Source organism: Notolabrus celidotus, chromosome 16 (assembly GCF_009762535.1).
Source record: "Notolabrus celidotus isolate fNotCel1 chromosome 16, fNotCel1.pri, whole genome shotgun sequence".
Taxonomy (NCBI): domain Eukaryota; kingdom Metazoa; phylum Chordata; class Actinopteri; order Labriformes; family Labridae; genus Notolabrus; species Notolabrus celidotus.
Window position 1 is genome coordinate 9,107,419 of NC_048287.1, and position 24,382 is coordinate 9,131,800.

The 24,382-nt window shown below is 41.4% G+C and overlaps 2 protein-coding genes across 4 annotated transcripts; both read right to left on the reverse strand.

Annotated features, from left to right (window-relative positions):
* Positions 1 to 1,800: 1,800 nt before the first annotated feature.
* On the reverse strand, positions 1,801 to 11,403 carry LOC117827654 (carbohydrate sulfotransferase 8-like). Its single transcript, XM_034704285.1, has 3 exons — positions 11,261 to 11,403; positions 6,666 to 6,703; positions 1,801 to 3,818 (listed from the first exon to the last, which is right to left on the reverse strand). The coding sequence occupies exons 1-3, from the start codon at positions 11,376 to 11,378 to the stop codon at positions 2,895 to 2,897; spliced, it is 1,080 nt and encodes a 359-aa protein (XP_034560176.1). The 5' UTR covers positions 11,379 to 11,403; the 3' UTR covers positions 1,801 to 2,894.
* Positions 11,404 to 16,370: 4,967 nt separating this feature from the next.
* On the reverse strand, positions 16,371 to 23,604 carry ppp1r11 (protein phosphatase 1, regulatory (inhibitor) subunit 11). 3 transcript variants are annotated; one of them, XM_034705711.1, is made up of 4 exons: positions 23,580 to 23,604; positions 23,070 to 23,176; positions 21,650 to 21,758; positions 16,371 to 18,559 (listed from the first exon to the last, which is right to left on the reverse strand). In XM_034705711.1, the coding sequence occupies exons 2-4, from the start codon at positions 23,145 to 23,147 to the stop codon at positions 18,375 to 18,377; spliced, it is 372 nt and encodes a 123-aa protein (XP_034561602.1). In that variant the 5' UTR covers positions 23,148 to 23,176; positions 23,580 to 23,604; the 3' UTR covers positions 16,371 to 18,374. The 3 variants fall into 3 exon arrangements, with proteins under 3 accessions (XP_034561602.1, XP_034561601.1, XP_034561600.1); XM_034705710.1 differs by lacking the exon at positions 23,580 to 23,604 and adding an exon at positions 23,344 to 23,568; XM_034705709.1 differs by having other exon boundaries at positions 23,070 to 23,582.
* Between the last annotated feature and the right edge of the window lie 778 nt (positions 23,605 to 24,382).

The following is a 24,382-nucleotide window of genomic DNA, read 5'->3' on the forward strand; positions in this document are numbered from 1 at the left end:
GGTAACTTCAGGGTTAGCTGACTTTGTGGAGAGTTTTACAATTGAAATCCACTCAACTAAACATAGGATTGTACTCTTGAGTTGCATATACAGAATGCCTGGCTCTTGTACTGATGTTTTTATGAATATTACTGCCAATATTTTGTGAAAGGTGTGTGATTAGAAACAACATATTGTTTGTGGGGATTTCAACATTGATTTGATTAAATGGAATGAACATAACCTGACATCTGAGGGTTTTTTTCCAATATATGTTTTTATTGTTTTATCATTTTCAGAAAGAAACAACAAAATCAAGGCTCACTTTGTGTACACAGCAGGTTTTCAGACAAAGATATTTACCGTCACCCCTTCACCCAAGCACAGAAAATAAAAACTAATTATAAATAGATTAAACAACAACAACAACAACAATAATAATCATAATAAGAATAATAACGGTGCCTAGTTCTACATGAGGGATGACATATCCAACATCACTTTTCAGCATTCTTTATAGATGGGAGTTGGAGGACGATGAAAGATCAAGAGCGCTTGAAATTCTCAAAACTTGGTTTGATGTGAATGAATTGTCTCTTATTATTAAGAAAAGTAAATTTATGGTGTTTGGAAATCAAAGAAATTAAGGTGGGTATTATGTTAAAAATCTGTAATGTCAATATTGAAAGAGTTTTTGAAAGCAAATTTCTGGGAGTTGTGATTGATCATAAGTTAACATGGAAACAACATATTGAATATATAAAGGGAAAAATGTTAAAGTCAATAGCAATTCTGTATGAATCTAGACACATTTAACACAAACAAAATAACAGACCTTTGACTCAAAAAGACATGACATATGTAAGAAAGTAAGATTAGCAAAAAAAAGGAAACAAACAAACAAAAAGCAGACTCCATTTCTTCCCATTTTCATGAGAATTTGGTTGTTGCATTTGTTGTTTGAGTAAAGTTCAGAATAAAATAGAGACATTTTGTGATTCAGATCACCCCTCTACTGTATCAACTTTTCAGCTTTGCTGTAGATGGCAGTGCCCTCTGTGATATCTGAGTTTTGTAATGTAACACTTAGCCTGGGTCTCTGGTCCCTGATTAACAAACCTAGTCAGATAACCAAAGAAAGTGCCACACTTATTGATAACATTTTTACAAATGCTCGTCATCGAGCAAAAAGTGGTTTTCTTATTAGTGATGTTAGTGATCATCTCCCTGTTTTCGTGATATTACATGATCTTAATTTCAAATGTTCAGAAGACCGAACTACACATAAGTATAAACTAGTGAGATTAAAAACACCAGAGCGAATTGAAGCCTTAAGGATGGATCTCCTAAATCATAATTGGGATGAGGTGTATGTTGATGATCCAAATCAAGCCTATGATGTATTTCTGTCCACATTTTCAGAATTCAGAAGGAAAAAATTTCAAGTCCATTGCAATTCTGTATAAATCTAGACATATATTAAACTATAAGGCCTTACATATTATATATTGCTCATGGATTGTTCTCTACATGTGTTACTGTGTAGCGGTGTGGAGATCCATTTGTTTTGTTTTTACACTTGGGAAGCTGGTAGCTTTACTTGAGAAAATGTAGGCTAGGCTTGAATAAGCATTATGCTTCTGCCTATGCCTTTTCAGTCATCACTTGATACATTACTTGTGCTTTATTGAAAGTGTCTGCACTGTAAAAAATATTGTGTTATGTTTGACGAGTGAATACAACACTACTACTACTACTATATAATGAGAGCCAGGTTGAACTAAATATTCATCCCTAAGGTTGTAGGTATAAATACCAGAATCAAATTATTACATTTTATCATAGTAATAATACATTTTACTTACATGGTACATATCAAAATAGACACAACAAAGTGCTGTACAAATATAAAAGCCCGACAATAATATAATCAGCTCCTGAATCCACCAACACCTTTAACGGGACAAATTGGGTTGACCACTGGACAGATGCAGGTAAGGTGACACGTGACTGAGATCTGGAAGTTGTGGAAGTTTGGCTCACCAGGGCACTCTCCATCCTTAATGAGCCCCCTCTTTTGGTGTAGAGGGACAGGATGCTAGGAGGTGACCAGCCTGTCCACAGTCAATACATAGGTTATGGCACAGACGCCTATGGCACTCACTTGGGGTCAGGTGGGCTTTGCCCAATTGCATGGGCTCTTCTAGAGCAATAGGGGGAGCCAGAGAGTCTTCAGGTGTTAAAGAAGGTGCACTGGGAAACAGAGGAGACAGGCTAGGCTGGGAAGCAGAGCTAACCTGCAGGCCGTTCTAACTCTCTCCCTTTGTCTCTCTCTAAGCCTGTTGTCAATCTTAATGGCTAAAGAAATTAAACCATTGAGAGAACCAGGTTCATCCCGGGTAGCTTACCAAAACTTAAGCTTCTCAGAAAGACCCTTGGTAAAAACTCCCATAAGCGCTAACTCGTCCCACCCACTCTCTGATGCTAAAATACGTAAATCCACTGAAAAAGCCACCCAGGAGGGAAAGGCAAGGTGAAGGCCCTGGTGGGACTGGTAGGGGAGCTTACGGTGGTGAGAGGCTGGGTGGAGAGGCACTGGAGCTAGGAGACTGGAGACACTTAAAGAACAAAAAAGTAAGTCACGCAGAACCACAAGTGCACTTTCAATAAATCACTAAACAAACTAGGCTACTATAGGGACCGACTGTACCGCATGAAGGCGGGAGTCATCTGGCAGTGAGGAGGAGAAGAGCGAGGGTCTAAATACTGCAGCAGGTGATTAATTGATGAGAACCAGATGTGCCTGCTGGAAGCTCCAGCACCTGGAAGACACGCCCAACCTCAGAAAGAAAAAACACAGGAAAAAGAACAAAAAGCATGGCAAAAATCCTTAGTTATTATTTCCTGCCCCTTTCTCAGTGCAGATCTGGAAGGGGTTTGGAGTAGTTAAACATCAGGTAGTCCATGCGATAGAAGTCATAGACTCTCTGTCTCTCTGTGGCATTCAGTTGGGAGAAATATTTCTTCATGATTGAGGAGGACGTCCTCTCGTCCTGCGGGTTCCTGTCCTTATAGTCTGGGTATCTGACGTCTGGTGGAGCTCCGATGCTTCGCAGCAGGAAGTTGGCCTCGTAATTTGCGTTCTCAAACTTGCCGATGAAGTTGTAGTTAAGCAGGCAAGGGTGACACAGCCTACTCACCGCTTGCCAGTGGATGTTTATCCTCACTGGACGCTTTGGGTCCACCAGGTATTGCGCAAACTCCCTGAAGGTGACACCATCGCCTGTTTGTAGGGCAGTTTGCGACGCGTTGGCGCGGTACCTGGAGATGATGTTTCTTCCATACCTGTGGTGGAAGGCTTTCTCTGGATTCTCTAACTTGTCCCGAAATGCAGACACCAGGCGCTCAAAGGGCTCTCTAACAAACAGCACTTTGGTGTAGTTGCTCAGCTTCTCAGTGATTTCCTCTGGTTTGTTTCTACCCAGATGCAGCTTTGAGCTTTCCCTATGAACTACTACATGAGGGATGTCAAATACAGAGGTGGCTACGCCTGCCAGGACCATCAGCACCCGCTTCCAGTTAGAGCAGCCAACTTTGGGCACCTCACAATACAACAGCTTGGACCGGTCCACCCCATAGATCTGATGCACATCTTTCTTCGAGGGAACCTTCTTCAAGATGTTGGGCTCGTATTCAGAGCAGACAACGGACAGACGACGGTGCCGCATATCCTGAATCATCGCCTGTTGCTGCTTTTCCTCCATCCATCCATCAGGAGCCCTGGAGCCTGTGATCTCCAGAAGTTTGTTGACAGGTGGTTTGGAGTCCAACATGTCCTCCTACAGGGAAAGAGAGACTCTTCAACTCTGACTTTGGAGACAAACATGATCCCACTTTTTAGATGAAAAGATCTTAATGTTTCAAGCCTTCACCTTCTAAAACAAGAGTCCTATCATTAGAACACCTCTTTGTTTATAACAGCTAACATGACATGTCTCTGTGCTGAAGTAGGTTATTGAATGCGTCCTGCACACAGAGATTTAACTTTCATTCTTGCATGGTCTCAGTTTTATGTCAGTTCAGTGAGATTTGGAAAAGCAGGAGTAAGTATTAAACGTTAAGCGAGAACTCTTGTGTTCAAGTTTCTTCCTGTGCTTCCTCTGTTAAACTTATCATGGTAACTTTATTTAAAGTTGAAGCTCTGCATCAGAAATTCCCTCCTTTATCCTGTCTTAGTCATTCTCGAGATAATGCTTTGATTAGATCCTTAAGCTCTCAGACTTGCTGCTGTCACCTCCATCCTCCTTAAAAATATAACCCTGACTTATGAAGTATTTTTGGCCCAACTCATATCTCTCCTTTCTGTCAAAACTTGTTGTGGAACATGTCACCACTTAAAGTGATACTTCAGTTTTTTTGAAGTGGGGTCGTATGAGTTACAGTACACTATTGCTCCTGTTAGCCACAATGAGTGCCGGTGAGCTCTTCCCCTTTGATGAGAAAATTCCCAGAGGACCGGCAGGTAAGCTGGGCTATTTTCTCTGCTGATGGGGCCTCCTATTTCACGTAATTTCGCTAAAGTTGAGAAAATATGGTCCAGGAACTCATCACGGTGCAAATGCATGCACCAGTAGAAAAAATGGAGCTATTCAGTTTGCCGTCAGAAACCCCCTTTGTTTTGGCACTATTTTTGGATGCACCTCGCAGACCGATGTTCTTCCGCTGCATGAGCACGGATACACGCCGATCAGTTGTTTGGATCAACAAGCACGTAGCATTTTTAGCGGACACTTTTAGGAACAAAAACTACAAAGTGCAGAAATGAGTGATTCTGACAGCGACGATGACATGCCGTTTACAGTGGACATAAGCGGATTTCTCTATGAACCAGAGTTTACAGAGGAAGAACTCCAGATGCAGACCCAACGTACCGAAGAAGAGAGGGGATAAAGTTCTGTTCTAACGAGTGAGCAGGAGAGATCCCATGTTACCTGGTGGTGCCAGTGTGTAAACTGTGAACACCATGTCAATAACATCACCAGAACTGCCTTCTTCCACCACAAAAGCATTGCCCGTCTCCACCCATCACCCTCCTTCTCTGCTGCAAGGTCAGGGCACTCATGCAATCAAGAAACAACTTCTCCAATAGCATTCTGTTATGGTTCATCATCCAAAGTCCTCAATAAACCCCAGCACAACCAGAACTCTGCTTTTAACCTGGTCACTCATTCCTGCTCCAATGACCACCTGACCCCTGTCCTCCAGTACCTCCACTGGCTCCCAGTTCTACAACTCATCCAGTTCAAGGTCCGTCTCCTGACCATCAAAGCCCTCATTAACCAAATTCCATTTTTAACCATTGTTTTAATGTGGTTCTCTTTAATATTTTCATCACTCTTTTTAATGGGATTTTTGTAAAGTTTGAGTATTTTGAAAAGTGCAACATAAATAAAATATATTATTTTTATTCATGAAATGAAAGTGAACAAGGTGTGGGGTTAAATTTGGTTTCATTTTTTCAGTATATATCATCAGTATAGTTGTGTACAGAGCATTTAAAATGCACGAGTGCGTGTTATTATTGTCATATTCAGAGTGCATATTAGTTCTGTTGTACATGCAGTTTGTATAGTTTGTATCAGTAGAGTTGTAAACAGAATGGAGGCTAAGACAAGATTTTGGCAGCTAATTGCTCTATGAATTGTGCCTCATTGGCCCCACTATCTGCCCGTCTCAAGATCTGATTAAAAAAACAAACTGCACTGATGATATTCAGAATTCAAACACAGCCACAAAATTCTGCAGCTCTGTACAGTTTGCTCTTGTTATGTGTCTGATTGTGGAAATGAACCATCATATCTCCAGTCTCTAGTGCACAGAGCTGTGTTGTGAACTCTCATCCTGACAGAGCTCAGATCTGTCAGATGAAGAGCTGGATGGGGAGACAGACATCTTACCAGTTTACTGAAGTCACCATTCTTGGCAGATGTGATATAACTTCAACTTATGTAAAAAATAAAAAGGCAAGCAAAATGGCTACAGACCACTAAATATCAAAGACTTCATGTACAGATATCTAATTTATAGGTCAACCAGAGGTGGGATTATTTTATCACTCTGAAAGGTGTGTTTTAGTACAGTCGTGTATAGAGTGTAAATGGTAAATGGACTTGTACTTATATAGCGCTTTTCTAGTCTTTCTGACCACTCAAAGCGCTTTTACACTACTCGTCACATTCACCCATTCATACAAATTCACTCACTGCTACAGTAAGGGACCATCAGTGTTAGCTAATCTCATTCGTACATATCCACACACCTCTGAACAACAGAGGGAGCAATTCAGGGTTCAGCGTCTTGCTCAAGGACACTTCGGCATGTGACTGCCGGAGCTGGGATCGAACCGCCAACCTTCCGATTGATAGACGACCGACTCTACCGACTGAGCCACGTGTGTTTTAGTACAGTCGCGTACAGAGTGTGTTTTAGTACAGTCGTGTTCACAGTGTGTTTTAGTACAGTCATGTTCACAATGTGTTTTAGTACAGTTGTGTTCACAGTGTGTTTTAGTACAGTCGTGTTCACAGTGTGTTTTAGTACGGTCGTGTTCACAGTGTGTTTTAGTACAGTTGTGTTCACAGTGTGTTTTAGTACAGTAGTTTACAGAGAGTGTCTGTTTGCTTTACCTCGTTCCCCCCCTCCATAGCTGGTTTCTCCTTTACACCTACGGAGAAACACAAAGTGGAAGTTTACATGACTCCATTGGCAGCTGTTTATGTCAGCAACATAGTCCTTAATGGATCAAAGTGGGTCAACTAACAGTTCTTGTTTTTGTCCCTGACAGACTCAGGCTGTTATTCTCATAGTCTGTCAACATTACAGAAAGGATCCCCACAGAGATAGAGTTTTGAGTTAAGAGGAAGATGATATTTTAACCACACACCAGACTAGACTGACAATGATAGAAGTTTACCTCACAGGACAGCAAGACCGAAAACAAACAAGCAACATGCAACAATTCGGCCACATCATATGCTGGTAGTTCAGTGGCAAATGCCGGTCATTTTTCATATTTGATCATGCAACATTTACTTTCCATGTTCCTTTTTTCATTTTTCTTTTTTCAATTTAATTTGATGCTCAGACCATGATCACATGGTATGGAGCCGCAGAACATAAATTACAAATAACAAAACAATATAATGATGGCACACGGCATGGTTGAAGTACAGCAGCTCTTACTTAAACAAAGGAAGGTTATTCTTCAGAAAAGCTTCTTATTTACAGATAACTTTCTGCTTATCTGATTGCAAAAGTAGAATTAATTTAAACATAGAGGAACGTTGGAAATGATACCTGAGTAGGAACCTCTCTCTATTATTCAGAATGCTTGTGTTCCTGCATTCAAACAAAATATGGTACTCATCACCCACATGATTATCATTACAGAGATTACAAATCCTCTGTTTTCTATTGTGGATATGGGACTCCACACCTCACTCTTATATACTCACAATTGTCACTATTTACTCAATCGCATTCATTTACTTAATCATATTATATCATATTAATTTTACTCATATAGCCAAATATACTAATCATCACGAGTGTTTAGATACAAATATAGCGTGTACTGAAACCATGCAGCTTGGCACCACGGAGAACTGAGACCTGTACAGTATTGAGGCCTCGGTCACCCTGAACATCTGAGAGAGTGGAAAAGTACTGAGAACCAAAGAACGCCATGACTGCATGTCTGGATAGCGGAAAACCATAACAACAAGAAGGACCTGAAGGTCGTAGTCACAACGACATATTTAAAGTAAGACGTAATGTAGCCAAAAACAGGAACCAGGGCCTTGGGAGAATTCCATGCATCAGCAGACATAGGTTCAGTATCCCAGAAATTAAGGGGGGCAGGTGGCAGACCACACGTAGCTGATGTGCATTGGTGAATGATGAGAGAACGTTATCCTTGAGGGTAGACAGGAATGTGTGTGCGCTAACTTTCACGTTTCAGGACAACTTCTCAGGCCTGGAGGAGTATGATGGGAGTCAGAACGAGGATGACGTGGACGCGCCTCGGGCCAATGAGGGGGAGGCAACGCCCTCAAATCATGCACAATTCAAATTCATCCTATGTGTTAATAAATACTGGGTCAGGGAAAAAGTAGTTAGTTCAGACTTCGCGAACTGAACAGCACTGTTGTTGATCAGGGACACGATAGTCAGACCCAGAGCTCTGTACACTTTGCAATTTCTACTGGTGTTTAGAATAAAGCTGATTTTTTAAACTTCAATACCTCCTCCTATTTTCTTCATCAAACGAACACGCGAGGACCAGGCATTCAGAGAGGTCCTCCAACACTATCCAGGCCTTTATACCTTCCAGTGACCTTAGGGATCCTAGTGTTATTCGTTCTAAAATTACAGATAGCCTGGTTATACTTCTGGTTTTCAAATAACAAATATTTTTCTAGTTTTACATTTCGTTTAAATTGTACATATAAATCAGATGATGTCATTTTATCCAGTTCACCAGAAACTGATCTTTAAGCCTCTGTTCAACAGTTTGTCTAAGCCAGTTAATGTTACACTGCTGTGTGATCCAGAGGTAAGAAAGGCCACAGTCATCCAGTATCTGTTTTACCTTTAAAACCCATGGTGATGCATAGGCACCTGTGTTGTGCAGGTTAAGCAGATAATTATACACAATATGGTTTAACTTACTTTCTTTACCTGTGATCAACCTCCCCCAGCCAATAATTATTTTGTTAACTGCAATACAGAGTGGGTATCTTCCCAGCTCACCATACACCATGTTATTGCAGGTTGTCATTTTAACTTTTAAGGTATACTTCAGAAATTTAAGGTGTATAACTTCTCCAGTAGATCTATATTTTCAAACCCCCACACTTCACATGCATACAACATAACCGGCATAACAAGCTTGTCAAATAAATCTAATGTGGCGTCTACAGGCAGGTCAAACTTTCTGCATTTACTAAACATGGAAAACATTGCGTGGGAAGCTTGCTTATGCGGCTCCGTAACAGCGCTTTTAATTGCCCCGTTGTAATTCATGGTGACACCAAGGTATTTGAAGTAATGTACAATCTCTAACATTTCTCCATCGCATTCATAAATTTGCTAACATCCGCTTTCCGACAACCAAAAACTGTGACCTTAGTTTTATCACTATTAATTTTTAACTTCCATTTCTCACAAAATTCACACATATGATCTATTGCTTTCTGTAATCCTTTTTTTGCCCTCCCACCTGCAGCACACAAACAACTATCTTATCAATCAGGAAGCACAAAAACACACACAGTCAATTTGACTTGGCCGCTGTCTGACCTCATAATGACAGCAGTAGAAAGATGTGACATTTACCTTCGGGTACGTCACATTTCGCAACAACCGAACACATCCTGCTTTACACACACACACACACACACACACACACACACACACACACACAAACACACACACACACACACACACACACACACACACACACACACACACACACACACACACAGGGAGAGAGAAATGTGAAATCCTCTTTAAACTTCAAACATCCTGTTAATGTTCTTGATATCACTCTCTTGTAATCATCATTGAGAAGTATCGCTAATGTTTGTCACAAGTTTATTGCTAAACTTGCCACCAAGTGAAAGTAAACATACCAGCCACACTAACATGTAACACACTAATGTGACAGACATCAAGTAAAGTGCGGAAGGAGCGAAACAACACAAGTGTTTCAGCTTGACCACTCGTAAGAAGATGGAGCAGATGTGATGCAACATGTGACCAGCTCTAAAAGAAACACAAGACATCGCCCTATTGACAAATATTAAATACTGATAAACCAACATCACACACAAATCCGGCGCAGTCCAAGTTGGTTGCCACTTTGCAGAGGGAAGCCACCTTTTCCTTCTTAGCCTCCTGGGCCTCTTTAGTATGGCAGGGGTGGAGGACAAACTCTAATCTCGCCACGAGATCCTCCTGAGACACCTCAGGAGGAGGCATGGGCTTTGACACATCTTCAGTCTTACCTGGAGCACAGTTCTTAAGGTCACCAGCAGGTAACGACCTTTCCAAATTTCCTGTGAGAGAGTCAGTATAACAAACTATGTAGTTCACAGTCACCCCCTTTGGCTTTTGTCGGACCAGCAGATGTCTGCACTTATGGCAGTAGAAACACTTCCTATCTGACTTCAGACATAGAGGCTTGAGTGTAGAGGTTTTACTCTTACCCACAGTGATGTGTTCTTGTGTCATGGCAAACTCTTCTGCCAGGACAGAAGCTTCATGTAAACTGGTGAACTTCTGTCCGTTTGGGTACACCCTAGCTACCTCTGGGACAAAGTTTTGAAATGCCTCCAACATCAAATTCTGTAGAGAGCTAAAGTCAGTGACTTTGCTCATAACTAGCATTGTTTGTGTATACGCCCCAGGTACAAGCCTGTAAGCACTCAAGATAACACTCTTAACTTTGACATAACTAAGAAAATCACCATCCGGATGAGGGGAGAACTTCTCTATGGCCTTACTTGTTAGCCTATGTTGTAGTGATAGTGCCCACACAACTGTCAGCCAGCACAGAGCAGTGACAATCTGTTCAAACATGATGAAGAAGCCTCAACCTGGGACACTTCAAAAATGGGAACAAGAGGAATATTGTTGCTGGGTTTACCTGAATCTGAAGATGACAGTCATGGTGGCCACAACTCACAGGAAATGACAAAAAACTATACACACAAGAACTAGTACTACTCGTAGAATGCATTATAAATGGACGTACTATCCGTGACGTGTCCTATCTGTTCCTGAAGCTCTGTTTTGAAGCCTATCGTTGGCGGGTGCCATATTGGAAATGTTGAACACAACCTAACTGTGCCCAAGCCAGTGTGAGGTAAAGAGGCGGGCCTTTAGCCTTTTCACTAACAGCTACAGGATGCCCACCTGTCAATCAAGTCAGCCATGTCCTTATTTTGGCAAGAATCGTAAATTTAATATATTTGAAAATACTCATACAGTGTGTGCCGATAGAGAAATGAGCTATTCAGACCTAGACCGTTATTTGAACCAGGCTGTAAACATGTTTATTATTGCTGCAAAGATCGTCTTCGTTGAATGGGTGTCTATGTGGTTTCCTGTGTTTCTGCAGCCAGCCCCAAGCGGACGCTCCATGGACTCCAGTTTTTAGCACTTGTGCATGGGCTTCACATTTTAAGACCAGAGGTTGCCGCTTGATGACATCACTGACCTGGAATCAGCTTCTGGGGGTTGTCGCTGAAGTCACTCAGGTGGCGCAGCATTGGCAGAGATCCAGCTCCCAGCAGAATGAGGAAAAAGAGGATGAAGCGGGAGCTAGGCATCATCATCACACACACAAGTGCACCAACACCCAACAACAACCTGAGGCAGGAGACACAGATAGTGGAAATCTATCATGAAATATCTCCACATGTAGAGTAAGACATCAAAGGAGGGGCCATAAATCAATTCAAATTGGACTTTATGATTCCATTAGAGACTCATCTGCAGGTTATTTTCATGTCCATTGTTTTCATACAAACTCACAACACAGAATAAGAAGATCTACTGTTTTTCCTAATGTTTCTATTTACTCTATCATTATTAATATAAGATGACACAGACACAGTTTCTCTAAAAGCTGCCGTCGGTCACCTGACCACATGATGATCATAAAGTAGAGAGTTTAACGGTACCCCCAAAGTTTAACTTGTTTGACAATAGAAACAACAGTATTCAGTGCCTGCTATTCCTGTGGGCAGATAGAATGATGGTCGCCATATTGGAAATACTGACCATACTACTAACATGACACACTAACACTAGAGTAGAAAAAAATCCATAGCAAGATCCTACAAGCCGTGGACAAACTACAGACAATCTGCCAAATATGCAAAAATAATCAACAAACAAAGACCTTAAAAGAAACTGCCATAATGAAGTACTGACTAATGGAAAGGTGACAACAGGTCCAAGGTGCATTTCAATAAAAATAGTTAAATTATTTCAGTAGTTCAATTTTAAAAAGTGAAACTCATTTATCAATATATTCAGTAAACACAGTGAAATTGTTCAAGCATTTACTTCTTTTAATTGTGATGAAATAGCTTACAGTTAATCCATCTTTATGCCTCTCCAAGCCATCAGAGGAAAGTTGGTGGAGCTTTGTTTGGCTGTATGACTGTAGTTTCAGGAGGATTGCTAGGATACTAGTACTGAGCCTGATGCCCCTGATGCTTAAGTTTCTGCCTTGCGTAGCTGCACAAAGACCAGGGGGAGGTTAGTTAGCTGTTACCTGAGGTGAGAGTATGTTTACATTGAATTAAACCCAAGCAGAGTGATTGCTCCATATTCAATCAATCATCATGTCATTATTGGTTTAGATGACTCCCTCCATTTCTCTCTCTCTCTACCTCCCTTTCTGCATCGTTGATCAGTTGACAGTGGATGTTTACTCAAGTGCTAAACCAACCAGATATTGCCACAACCTCAATTCATTAATTTTTCTGCTGTTGCCATGCTTTATTTGTGTGACACTTCAAAACACTTCACTCATCCTGAATGCCTCCAAAACCACCACCACCAACAGTGTCAAGACTCCATCAGGAGGACTCTCCTGCCCTCATTACTTCTTTGAATATGAGTCGAACCGGCAACCTCTGCAACGAGGACTATGGTCTCTGTATGTGGGGTGCTTAGACCATTAGGCCAACAGTGCCCCTCCTACCATTAAAATGAAACTGCTGATTAAATCAGAGAAAATCAGGATATCACAATGTCATGTTTCTTTAATATGAGCGCACGGGTCTGTAGTTCTCCTGTGTTTCCTACAGCTCACTCCTCTCACATGTTAACATGAGAATTTAAAACTTTAAATCCCATTCAAACAAGGAAAAACAAGTAACAAATTGCCTACAGAAATAAAATAAATGAATAAGAATGATAACTAGAAAAGTTGCATTTCCTTACAGCAAATGCGTTGAAATACTGAAGCTGAAGGCTGAAAGCTGTGAAACACAGCTGAACATGTGGAAATGTGAAGGGAAAGAGAAAATTGTGTTAACCTGCTGAAATATTTATATGCCCTGCTGAAAGTAAGAAGACTCAATCAACGCTGAACAAAGTGAAACTTGTAAAAGGCCTAAAAATTACCAAGAGCAGTATCAGAAGGAGGGTCTTAAACATGTGAAGTAGCAGAAGTAGTGGAAGTAGAAGTTGTAGAAGTGGTAGAAGTTGTGGAAATAGTATAAATAGCATAGGGAGTAGAAGTAATTGTGGTAGCAGAAGTAGTAGAAGTATTGGAAGTCGTAAAAGTAAAAAATAAAAACGTACCAAAGTGAAATAATAATAAAGTTTAGAAATAACAATCACTCACTTGTTCTCAGACCCACGTGGATGCTGTCAGTTGTAAATAGTAGACCTGCACACATGTGTTTGTCTGGTGAAATATCCGGTCGGTGCATCGGTGTGTTTTACTACAGAGGAGCACACACACGGCAGGAGACTGACCCTGCAGAGATCCAACATTGCCTGGGGGATGATGAATGGGGCAGGGACAGGTGTGGGCGGGGACAGGTGTGGGTGGGGACAGACATCAGATGGATGGGGAAAGTCAATATATTAAAAAAACAAGAAAGGGTGAGTGCTAAAAGAACAAACAAGCATGAACCTACTTATCCACGCTATATTGGAGAGAGCCTCTGAATGTTACATCAAACACTGCTGTAATTATATTTACTAGCTGGCTCACCACATGATGCTTTGCTTGTTTGACCATACATTTATCTCCTGGTGTAGCAATGTTAACTCACAGTTAGCTAAATTCAGTGATGAACAAAGTACAAAACATGATTCCCAGGGTCAGATCCTCTAGGTCAAACATTATTTCATACAAGGGAAAGTAGCTCAGTCAGATTATTCCTGGAGTTAAAATACTGGAGTTCTTGTTTTAAAAATCCTTCAGTATTCAAAGTATTCAAACTAGTTTCAAAAAGTATCTCTAAACTTTGTTGAATTTTCAAAATGTACAAGCTCAGTCATGAATACATGGGTGCATATTCTTCAATAAATGACTCAGTTCAAGACCTTTGGAGAGCTTCATAAGGAGTGGACTGAAGCTGGTGTCAGAGCATCAAGAGCATCAGAGACACTCCTGAACCAGAGACAACATCAGAAGAGTTTTACCAAGGCTAAAGAGAAAAATACCAAAACACTGTTGCTCAGTAGAACAGAATCCAAGGTGTTTGATGTCCAGTGGGAAGTTTCTACAGTCAATGATGGTTTGGGGTGCCATGCCATCTGCTGGTGTTGGTCCAGTGTGTCCAAAGTCAACACAGCGGCTACCAGGAGATTTCAGAGCACTTCATGCTTCATCTGCTGACAAGCTTTATGGAGATGCTGATTTCCTTTTCAATCAGGACTTAGCACCTGCCCTCAGCGCCAAAACTACCACCATATGGTTTACTGACAATGACATCACTGTGCTTAATCGGCCAGCTCACCTGACCTGAGCCCTGTAGAGACTCTGTGGGAAATCTGTCAAGAGAAACACCGACCCAAAAATACAAACCAGCTGAAGACCACTATCGAAGCGCTTCAATCAATCAATCAATCAATCTTTATTTATATAGCGCCAAATCACAACAAATGTTATCTCAAGAAGCCTTACAAACAAAGCAGGTCTAGACCGTACTCTTTGTTCTATTATTAACAAAAACCCAACACCAAGACAGGATAAGATCCAGTTCAATCTTACAGACAGGACTCAGTCTGATCTCATCTTAATCCACCACGTGCAGTATTTAGCAAGTTACAGCGGCAAGGACAAACTTCCTTCAACAGGCAGAAACCTCGAGCAGAACCAGATTCATGTTAGACAGCTATCTGCTGAGACTGTATTGGTATTGGAAAGAGGGCTACAGGGAGATGTAGAGAGAGAGAGATGATAGTGGTGAGACGGATGTTAGCAGTTGTAACAGATGGAGTCTGGTACGTCCATAGCCAATGGAGTCTGGCATGTCGTCAGCAGCAGGCCACCTACATCAGCCACCTACAACACAAGGGAGCTAAGGAAGATCTAAAGTGCCTTGCAAAAGTATTCGACCCCTTGAACATTTACACATTTTGTCATAGACAAACACAAAGTAGCGCAGAATTATGAAGTGGAAGGAAAATGATACATGTTGTTAAAGATTTTTTACAAATAAAAATCTGAAAAGTGTGGCGTGCATATGTATTCACCCCCCTGAGTCAATACTTTGTTGAACCACCTTTCGCTTCAGTTAGAGCTGCAAGTGTTTTGGAGTTTGTCTCTCCCACCTTTGCACATCTAGAGCCAACATTTTTGCCATTTTTGACTGGGCCATTCAAACACATGAATATGCTTTTATCTAAACCTTTCCATTGTAGCTCTGGCTATATGTGTAGGTTTGTTGTCCTGCTGGAAGGGGAACCTCCGCCCCAGTCTCAAGTCTTTTGGAGCCTCTAACTGGTTTTCTTCCAGGATGGCCCTGTATTTAGCTCCATCCATCTTCCTATCAACTCTGACAGCTTCCCTGTTCCTGCTGAAGAAAAGCATCCCCACAGCATGTTGCTGCCACCAGTGTGTCAACTTCCCCTGCAGTCTAAGTCTATAGCAGCATAAATAAGAGTAGATCCAAACCTAAACCAGCCATAACTAAGCTTTATCAAAAAAGAAAGTTGAAAGCCCAAACTTAAAAGTAGAGAGGGTGTCTGCCTCCTGGACCCTGGCTGGTAGATGATTCCAAAGGAGAGATACCCTATAACTGAAGGCTCTATGTTCCATACTATTTTGAGATACTTTAGGTAGAGCTACCTGCTGATCACCTCCTCACCCTGTCACACTGATGCAGTGAGTCATCTTCAAGTGAGTCATCGTCAAAGAGCCCCAACCAAGAACTGAGAGTATAAATGAATATACAAAAAACATGTCTGTTTTTTTTTATCCTTTTTTTGATTGATTTTAGGAACTGTTCTAATAATCTGAGACAATCTGATACTGATTTGAGATTTTTGTCAGGGATAAGCCAAAATCATCACAATTATACCAAGAAAGGCTTCAAATATTTCACTTAACATATCACAAACATACAGAAATTAAAATGTACCTTTTCCATATAAATAATAAAACGAACCAGATCAGACTTTGGGGTTATGGATAGTAAAAACAGGACTGTAAGTGAAAGTTGAAAGTGGAGGTTTCTCTTGTCCTAAACACCCAGACTTTTGGCTTCAGGCTGAGTGTTCTTCCAGTAGGGGGCGGCAGAGAGCAGGGTTTGTTCTGGCGTGGCCTGAGTCAATACACACCACACATGTCAAAGTCAGTTTAATCACAGTTGAAAACTTTATTTCACGTTAAATCTGCTCTCATTATGTTCAACAGTATATACAGAAAGGTGCATTACAAGAACGATGTACATATGTAACAATGTGTGTAGATAATAATACACAAAGTGTTGGATAATGAGCTGAGTTACACACACTGCTGTGAGACATGTCTCAGGTTGAGGAGGAGGGTGGAGGCTGCGACAGGTGAGTCACTGCAGGCATGCACCTTCACCTTCACCTCATCTCACCCGACCTGTCCTGTCCGCCATGTTAGCGTGATCCTGTTACACACTCTATGTACAGTCTGATACTTAAAGCTGCATCTTCACACAATTGTCAGAGAATCTAACTGTTATTATTTAAGTGAAATGTTGCAAAAATTAAAATAAGAACTGTCCTTATTCATCCTTTGTGGAGCTTCTCTCTCCTCCGCTCTGATGTCTCTCATTAAAAACACTGAAAGATGTGCAGGATTGTCCAGAGGAAACTTTCAGATAAAAATCAACCAAGCAAATGTAAACTACAAAAAACAGCATCCTTCTGTCAGTCAGAGAACAAAGTCAATCATGTGTCTGCTTAATTAAATCAGTTATATTACTTAAAGTGAGATCGTCTGTCTCACTAAGACTGCACATCAAGAATCAGCAGATTTAAGACCAGAGAATAAATAAAGTCATAAAAACACTGTCATTGTCTCATGTTTCTCTCTGTGAGCTGCTCAGACGCTTCACAGTCAGAAAGTCAAACACGCTGCACAACAAGGAGTCTGTTTGGGTTACACTGATGGAGTCTCTAAGCTCTGCACTCAGGATGCTTTTAACTCATTTATGACCAATCACTTTACATTACTGCTGATCAACATTTACCACAGAGCTCCAGACTGTTACAGGGGCAGCTGACTGCTTCCTGTGAAACTGTCAGCAATTATGTTTAACCTCTGATTATGTTTGAAACAATATCAACCAGTATTCAGCTGCTGGGAGGGGAAAAGGTTTGAAATAATCTAATTTAATGAAAATGTATCAGCATCTACCTGCTGTTTCTGCATGTCTCAGCTCCTTCATAAGCACAGACTGTCTATAAGAAGCAAACATATTCTCCTGTAGTGCCTCAAACCTGCATCATTTTAATTTCCAGAAGAGGACGGCCCTGTTTGTCTGATTGTAAAGCAGTCCATGAGAAAATTGTCCTCCTTCTCAGCTGATTTATTCCCCCAGTAAACACTATCCAAATGAGTTTATGTTCGCAATCTCTCATTTAGTAAATTATGGTCCAATTTAGAGTCCCAGAGACCAGGAAGCAGGGGAAGAGTTAAGGCGGGACTAGCCAGGATTGACAGGTCACAAGCAGGTGACCTGAAAATGTCATGACATGTTTGAAGTCTGTTTATTTCATAACTAACATCTACATTAATACCACACTTGAGAATAACATGAAGATGTGGCACTCTTTTAATTTGTGTTTTACATCCATATATTAATGTTGGTCAGTAAAATAAGTAAATGTGAACTCCTCTACCTAAAGTGGTACATGTTACTAATATACATATCTGGGCACCAAAATGAGACTTAGGCTTGACACAAACTGCATTTACGACCAAAGTCCTAAAATTAGGAAAGCTGATGATTCCTTTTTAACTTTTTGGAAGGATTTGTGGTATGTGTGATGACAGAACTAAAACATGCAGAAAGTCTGTATTAATCACAGCTCTTCTCCTTCAGTAGACTGTGAAGAATTTTTAACCTGAGCGTGTCGTCTTCACTCATGTTACACGTGATCTTTTAGCTGGTTAGACACTGAGCATGCTCTCTGCTGTTAACTGAATGACTCAGGTTGTTTCAGAGCAGCAGTTGGACTTTCTGACTTTTTAACTGGTCACTGAACGAAGCATACGGGCTGCCCCCCCCCCCCTACCACCACTGATGGAGCTAAACTAAAGACAGAGTGCAGTTTGAATGATGTGTGACAAACCCCTCACCCCCCCTCTGTCAGCCTCATTAGTGTGTGTGAGCCCCTCCAGAGTTGGGGGGCCCTGTGGCCCCCCGGCCCCCCCTCTGTCCGTGGTCTCTCCTGCCGTGACCAAGGATGCAGTGAGCACTGCCGCAGCCTTCGTCATCATCCTCTCCCTCGCTCTCAGAGGACGACTCTCCAAACTGTCGGGGCTTCTCATAGATACAGCAGCCTGCAAGAAAACACTCAGTGTTAAAAAATCTCCTCATACAGCAGCCTCCAAGACAACACACAGGGTCAAAAACTCTTCCTCAAAATACAGCAACCTGCAAGGAAACACTCTGTGTTAAAAAATCCTCATACAGCAGCCTGCAAGACAACACACAGGGTCAAAAACTCTTCCTCAAAATACAGCAACCTGCAAGAAAACACTCTGTGTTAAAAACATCCTCATACAGCAGCCTGCAAGACAACATTCAGGGTTAAAACTCATCCTCAAAATACAGCAGCCTGCCAGACAACACTCAGGGTTAAAAACTCATCCTCAAAATACAGCAGCTTGCCAGACAACACTCAGGGATAAAAACTCATCCTCAAAATACATCAGCCTGCAAGACAACACTCAGGGTTAAAAACTCATCCTATTGTTAAAAACAGTGGGATAAATACAGAAGCCTTCAAGTCAACACTCAGGGTTAGTAATGATCCCTGAGATCTCAAACCCAGGCAGACACCTTCTTCAAAGACTCCTGGTGTTCAGAATAGAAAGTAAATGGAGCGTGTGCTAAAAATAGTCCATGCTTCTGGATTTGATGAGACAGAGTCGTGCATGAGAGGTTTATTATTTCAATTTGCACAGACTCTGTGAACACGAGTACAGACAATGACCGACTCAAACGATGATGAATGACTACAAAAACATTTGAGATGTTACCGAAGTTCATTGACATTTTTGCAGACCATTTAATGTGAACCGGATCCACATCTTTAGACCTCTGCATCAATATTGACTCAGTTTGAACCCCTCAGTGAGCAGGCTGACACAAGTCATGTATGTCTCAGTTACTTTATTCAGTCTGTAGAAACATTTATCAATTACAGCACCCCCACGTGCCTTTGTTCCTATGCATGCAGATTTTGAGTTTCCACATTATTTGAGTTGCTCGTATGTTGTTATTCTGGCATAATATACATTTTAAATTTACTTGATCTGAAAACTTCTGAATTCTCTCCTTTAAATGACTTCAGTCTCTTCCCTTTAAGACGTTTCTCAAAATCAGCAACAGAATGGCATCCTGCGCCCAGCATTGTGAATGTTATTGTGAGCTGGTTGCATCATTACATCCCCGATCTTTGCCATGAAATCTTGTGCAGGATTAGCTTGCACACAAACCACTAGCTGTGTTTATATGGAGCATAATATTCAGATTATTCCGTTTAAAACCCAAACAGAACATAAGTGCTCCATATAAACACCTGAGTACCTGAACAAACAGGCCCCAAACCGGATGAAATGTCCATCAGGTGCAGAGTGGTAGTTTAAACCTTTTAAAATCATCAAAATCAAAACTGTCCCGTGTAAATGGTGTCTCTGTCTTCCAGCTACAGAGTCAAACTGGGCAACAGCAGAGAGTTTGTTTTCAGTCGAAGCACTGATAGAAGTCAACATAATACAACACTTACACAGGACTTCCACCAGATCCATGTCTGGTCCATTTCCGATCCGCTGCGGTCCAGCTCCGTGCTCTCTTGTCTGTCAACACTCACTGATTGTGTTTTTGGAACGTAGCACAGAGGAGGACCGCCAGACAGCTGGAGTCATGAGACCAAGGTTTTCCCGCAGTAATTACTGAATCAAGGATTCTCCTCCTCCTCTGCTCATCCATGTTGTCTTTCTGGTCCTCTGAAAACCTCTGACCTGTTGACTCCAGGCCTGGCTCCGCTCATCATGACGGTTTGCTGTTGTAGTTAAGTGAAATACGATCTGGTGATAACACAGAGTGTTTTATTCTGAAAATTAACCAGATTTTTACATTTTGTTTTGGTGCCTGACTTCCTGTCCCGCTCGATCTGCTCCGTTGAGATTGATGTGTTGTGCTCCGGCATCCGGCGACAATAGTATCTGATCCAGAGGGCTCAGGCATGCTGGATCAGAGACGCAGCCGGAACACAACAGGGCGGATCCAGTGGAAGTTAACACATTGACTAGAATAGAAACCTATCAGATCCAGTGCCGTGACGGATCGGAGACTTTGGAATTTGACAATTAGATGGAAGGTATGCAACACCGACTTGTCATAAAGTCCATAATACATAGAGCAGAGTGTCTTTGGAGGAGCGGCATCAGTAATGTTAGTGGTACAACAAAAGCTTACATGGGCTCCTCTCCTCCTCTCTGCACTCAGTTGGAATAAGACATGGTTTAAATCAAGCTGTTGCTTCAATAAGAGCAAAAATAACAGCAACAACTACGCATCCATCTTCAGGACAGAGAGATGATCAAATGAAAAATGATATTTGTGCTCAGACCAGAGGAGAGGAGGGGCATGGAGTGGGAATAACATCTGTTTTGTGCATGTCACACAGCTGGTCTGATTACATTTGTAGTAGGGATGGGCAAAGATTTTCGAATATTCATTCACTTATTAAAAATCAAATAGTTACTTTGAATATTACATGTATTTCCAGAGACTGAACAAGGCTATTAAATGTAAACATACACTCCACGCCGCATCACAGAAACACAGAGACAAAGATCGAGACAGACGCTGTCAGTGCCTGCTACTAGACAGATGTGTGTGTGTGTGTGTGTGTGTGTGTGTGTGTGTGTGTGTGTGTGTGTGTGTGTGTGCGTGTGTGTGTGTGTGTGTGTGTTGGGGGTGATTAAGCGAATAATCATCAAATAGATGCTAATGATTATTGAATAGTATTTTGGCTGGAAATGTGCATCCCTAATTTGTAGGTACATGTAAACATCAGAGTGAAGAAATACCGGCTTTTATCTGCAGAGGATCTTCACTTACAGCAGAGTTTTACTGACTGCAGGATGTGTTGAGATAGATTCAGTCTGAATGTTTAAAATTATTTCATGCCATGATCATGATTGTTTACTTTGAAGTAGTGGAAGACATGGTGACTTATTACAGCTCCAAATGTCAGTTTAAGTCTGACCACACAATCCCCATGATGTTTAAAGGAGAAGCAGCGTGGAGTTCAGTGTGGGTTAAAGGACCATACACATGTGCAATACCCAAAACATTACTTAGAGGCAGATTTCAGACAAGACACACATCATGATTTCACCCGACAGAGATGAACTCACACTTTGAGGATCTTCTCCCAAGGTGTTCGTTGTCAACAGTGTCACTTGACCACTCCACCTTCTTCTCCGTCTTCCTCTTCCTCAGTTTGATGGTCAGGCTGCGTCCCTCCTGAGAGACATGGGACAGAGACACTGCTGTGAGATAATCATGGAGACAAGGCAGATCTTCCCAGGGGCATTAGGGTGAAATACACCTGGAAAAATGTGACTAATAAACATGCACTTTTTCGAAATCAATATTATCAAATGGACTTCCACTATGCACATTTTTTCACTCCCTGTGAAAACAAATCAGTTTGTCCCACAGGGGAATTATTCAGCCCCAAACAGAAACATATTGAGCTGGTGACATCTTTTGGAGCAAATACACGCCCAGCAGAATCCAACTGGTTGAGCTGCATCATTGAAGTCCTGCCACTTCCTCCAACCAAACCCACATCTACCTTGTTGCTAAAGCGTTATCAGTCGCTCAGGTGGGTCCAGTCCACAGCAGAAGAGATTCTTGTGTGGGTTTCAAGCAGACTCCTCTCCTCTGATAATCTAGCACACACAGCGCTGCAGGAGCCTTATTGGTCAACAGAGCTGTCAATCATCAATCAATAAAGCCCTTTTTATGGCATTCAACTAATTCAAACTGAAATAGTCAGAAAAATGAACAGACATAAATCAGCATGACAAGAAAAAACTATAATGACAGAAACCATGTTAGACAAACATTTATTTGACCTGTGTTTGGATTTTATAGCATGTCTCATCTGCTAACATGGAGAGGGTTGACTTCATTTTTGGGGAGTTGTCATGTTGTCCATCTTTTCTTACAATCTATGGCTGTAGGGAAGTCCAAGAAGTTAATGTTTATAAGTTGTATTTGGGAGTTTTAAATGCCTTTATTGGAGAGGACAGTAGATACAGCAGGACCCAAGGAGACAGACTGGGGAGTGTCGTGCAGGAAAGGGGCTGTAGACTGGATTTGAACCTGTGCTGCCTGCTTGAGGACTACAGCTCCTGCACTTGAGGTGCACGATTTGACCACTAGGTCAAACCAGCGCCCAAACACTTTGTCCCGCCTTACAAAGGCAACTAGTCAATCATAGCCTGAGATTTGGAGCTGGCACCTGGGGTGGCCAACCAGCTGTCGAGGGGAGCCATGCCACCCTTGGCCACCCAACTGGACACGCCACTGTAAATGTTGCGTCCAAACGAGCTCTGCTCATGAAGGGTCGTGTTTAATAACACATCAGACCTGATGGAGCTTCATTTATCTGACCATCACATTCTAACACCGTCGGTGCGATAACATGAACACTGTGTTCCAGCAGAAAGGCCTTACTGGTTTAATATTACTCAGCATATCTGTTACTACTCGTTATCCAACCAGTATAGTCATCACCACGGGCTGCCCCTCTTCATCACGGGTTACCTGCTGGGGCGGCGGCGGCGTGCCGGTCTGAACGGTCTCCGTTATCGTCTCACTCGATGTCCCGGGAACCTCCGCCATACCTGCGGCTGTGCTAACGCTGCCGTTAGCTAGCTCCAGATGTAAAAGAACCTCAGTCAGTGATAAACAGTGACCGAACTGTAACTTATAGACAGCTACACTGACCAAAGCTTGTTCTTTAAATCATAAACTCTTAATATTAAAGGCTACAACAGTGCGGGCTGTTGATCTCCAAGGTGGGATGTGGCTAGCTCACATCAAGCAGTAGAATCCCTCTGCGTTCACGTGACGAGAAACAATCGAAGAAATGAGAATTAGACCGTAGAAAATGTACTCAAACAGTCCCTAAAGCCGGAACATCAACTCGGTGGTAACCGCTAGTTTCTCCGGATATTAAGTGACCTACTACTTATGGGTTACACGGTTATACGACGTATATCAATGTAGCGTCCATGTTGTTTTTATATTACTACGTAAAGCTCGTGAACACACCGTAGTCGGTGGAACGCGTTGAGAGGAAGTGAGGAAACTGGACCGTCCGAGGTGCAATTGAATGCAACATGAGCAAATTCGATTTAAACAGGAAGTTCAATCTTTTCAGCTTAAAAGCGATAGTGTAAAAGTGAAATATCTCGTTTAAAATGGTTTTATACAAGCTCAAATTTTAAGGTCTGTGCTCATCAATTTATTTTTGCTTTAAGATACAGTTAATTTATACGTCTATTATTTCATTAACATCCCCGTACTTTCTTAATCATCATTGTCTTTGTATTCTTCTATTTAGATAAAGATTAAGATATTGAGTGTTCAGAAAGACAAAAACAAAAAACTATAGCAGTAGCCTAAATAATACCAAACCTTGCCTTGTGAAATAATGTTATTCATGAAAAGTTCAGTTAATTGGAAACATATACAACTTTTATACTGAATACTGTTCTGCCTTTTTGATATCTTTACGAATAATAGTAAAGCCATTACGATTAGAAACTGAGTAATCACACAGAGACCATTGAGTATGAGTTGGAAAAGAACAGACAACATCAAAGAAACAAAAGGTGAAAATTGAAATGAGTGGAAAAATAAATACAGACAGGGATTTAATCATACATAAATCTCCAACACTTGTCTGTAGTATTTTCTGTAAGTTTGTTAACTAATTTATAAAGATTAGTATCAGTATTCTGGCCTTCGTAAATGTATATTTATGGATGTATTGTTTGGTCCTATAATCAGACTACTGCACATCATCTTTTCTTATTATCCTACTTTAAATGTTTTAACTTTATATCAGTACA

Coding starts and splice junctions, on each gene's coding strand:
- ppp1r11 (XM_034705711.1), bottom strand. CDS start 23,147: ATGGCGGAGGTTCCCGGGACATCGAGTGAGACGATAACGGAGACCGTT. Junction 21,759..23,069: donor CGCCGCCGCCGCCCCAGCAG/GTAACCCGTGAT, acceptor CATGTCTCTCAG/GAGGGACGCAGCCTGACCAT. Junction 18,560..21,649: donor TGGGAGAAGATCCTCAAAGT/GTGAGTTCATCT, acceptor GTTTTCTTGCAG/GCTGCTGTATCTATGAGAAG.
- LOC117827654 (XM_034704285.1), bottom strand. CDS start 11,378: ATGATGATGCCTAGCTCCCGCTTCATCCTCTTTTTCCTCATTCTGCTG. Junction 6,704..11,260: donor CCCCCAGAAGCTGATTCCAG/GTCAGTGATGTC, acceptor GTTTCTCCGTAG/GTGTAAAGGAGAAACCAGCT. Junction 3,819..6,665: donor CTATGGAGGGGGGGAACGAG/GTAAAGCAAACA, acceptor CTTTCCCTGTAG/GAGGACATGTTGGACTCCAA.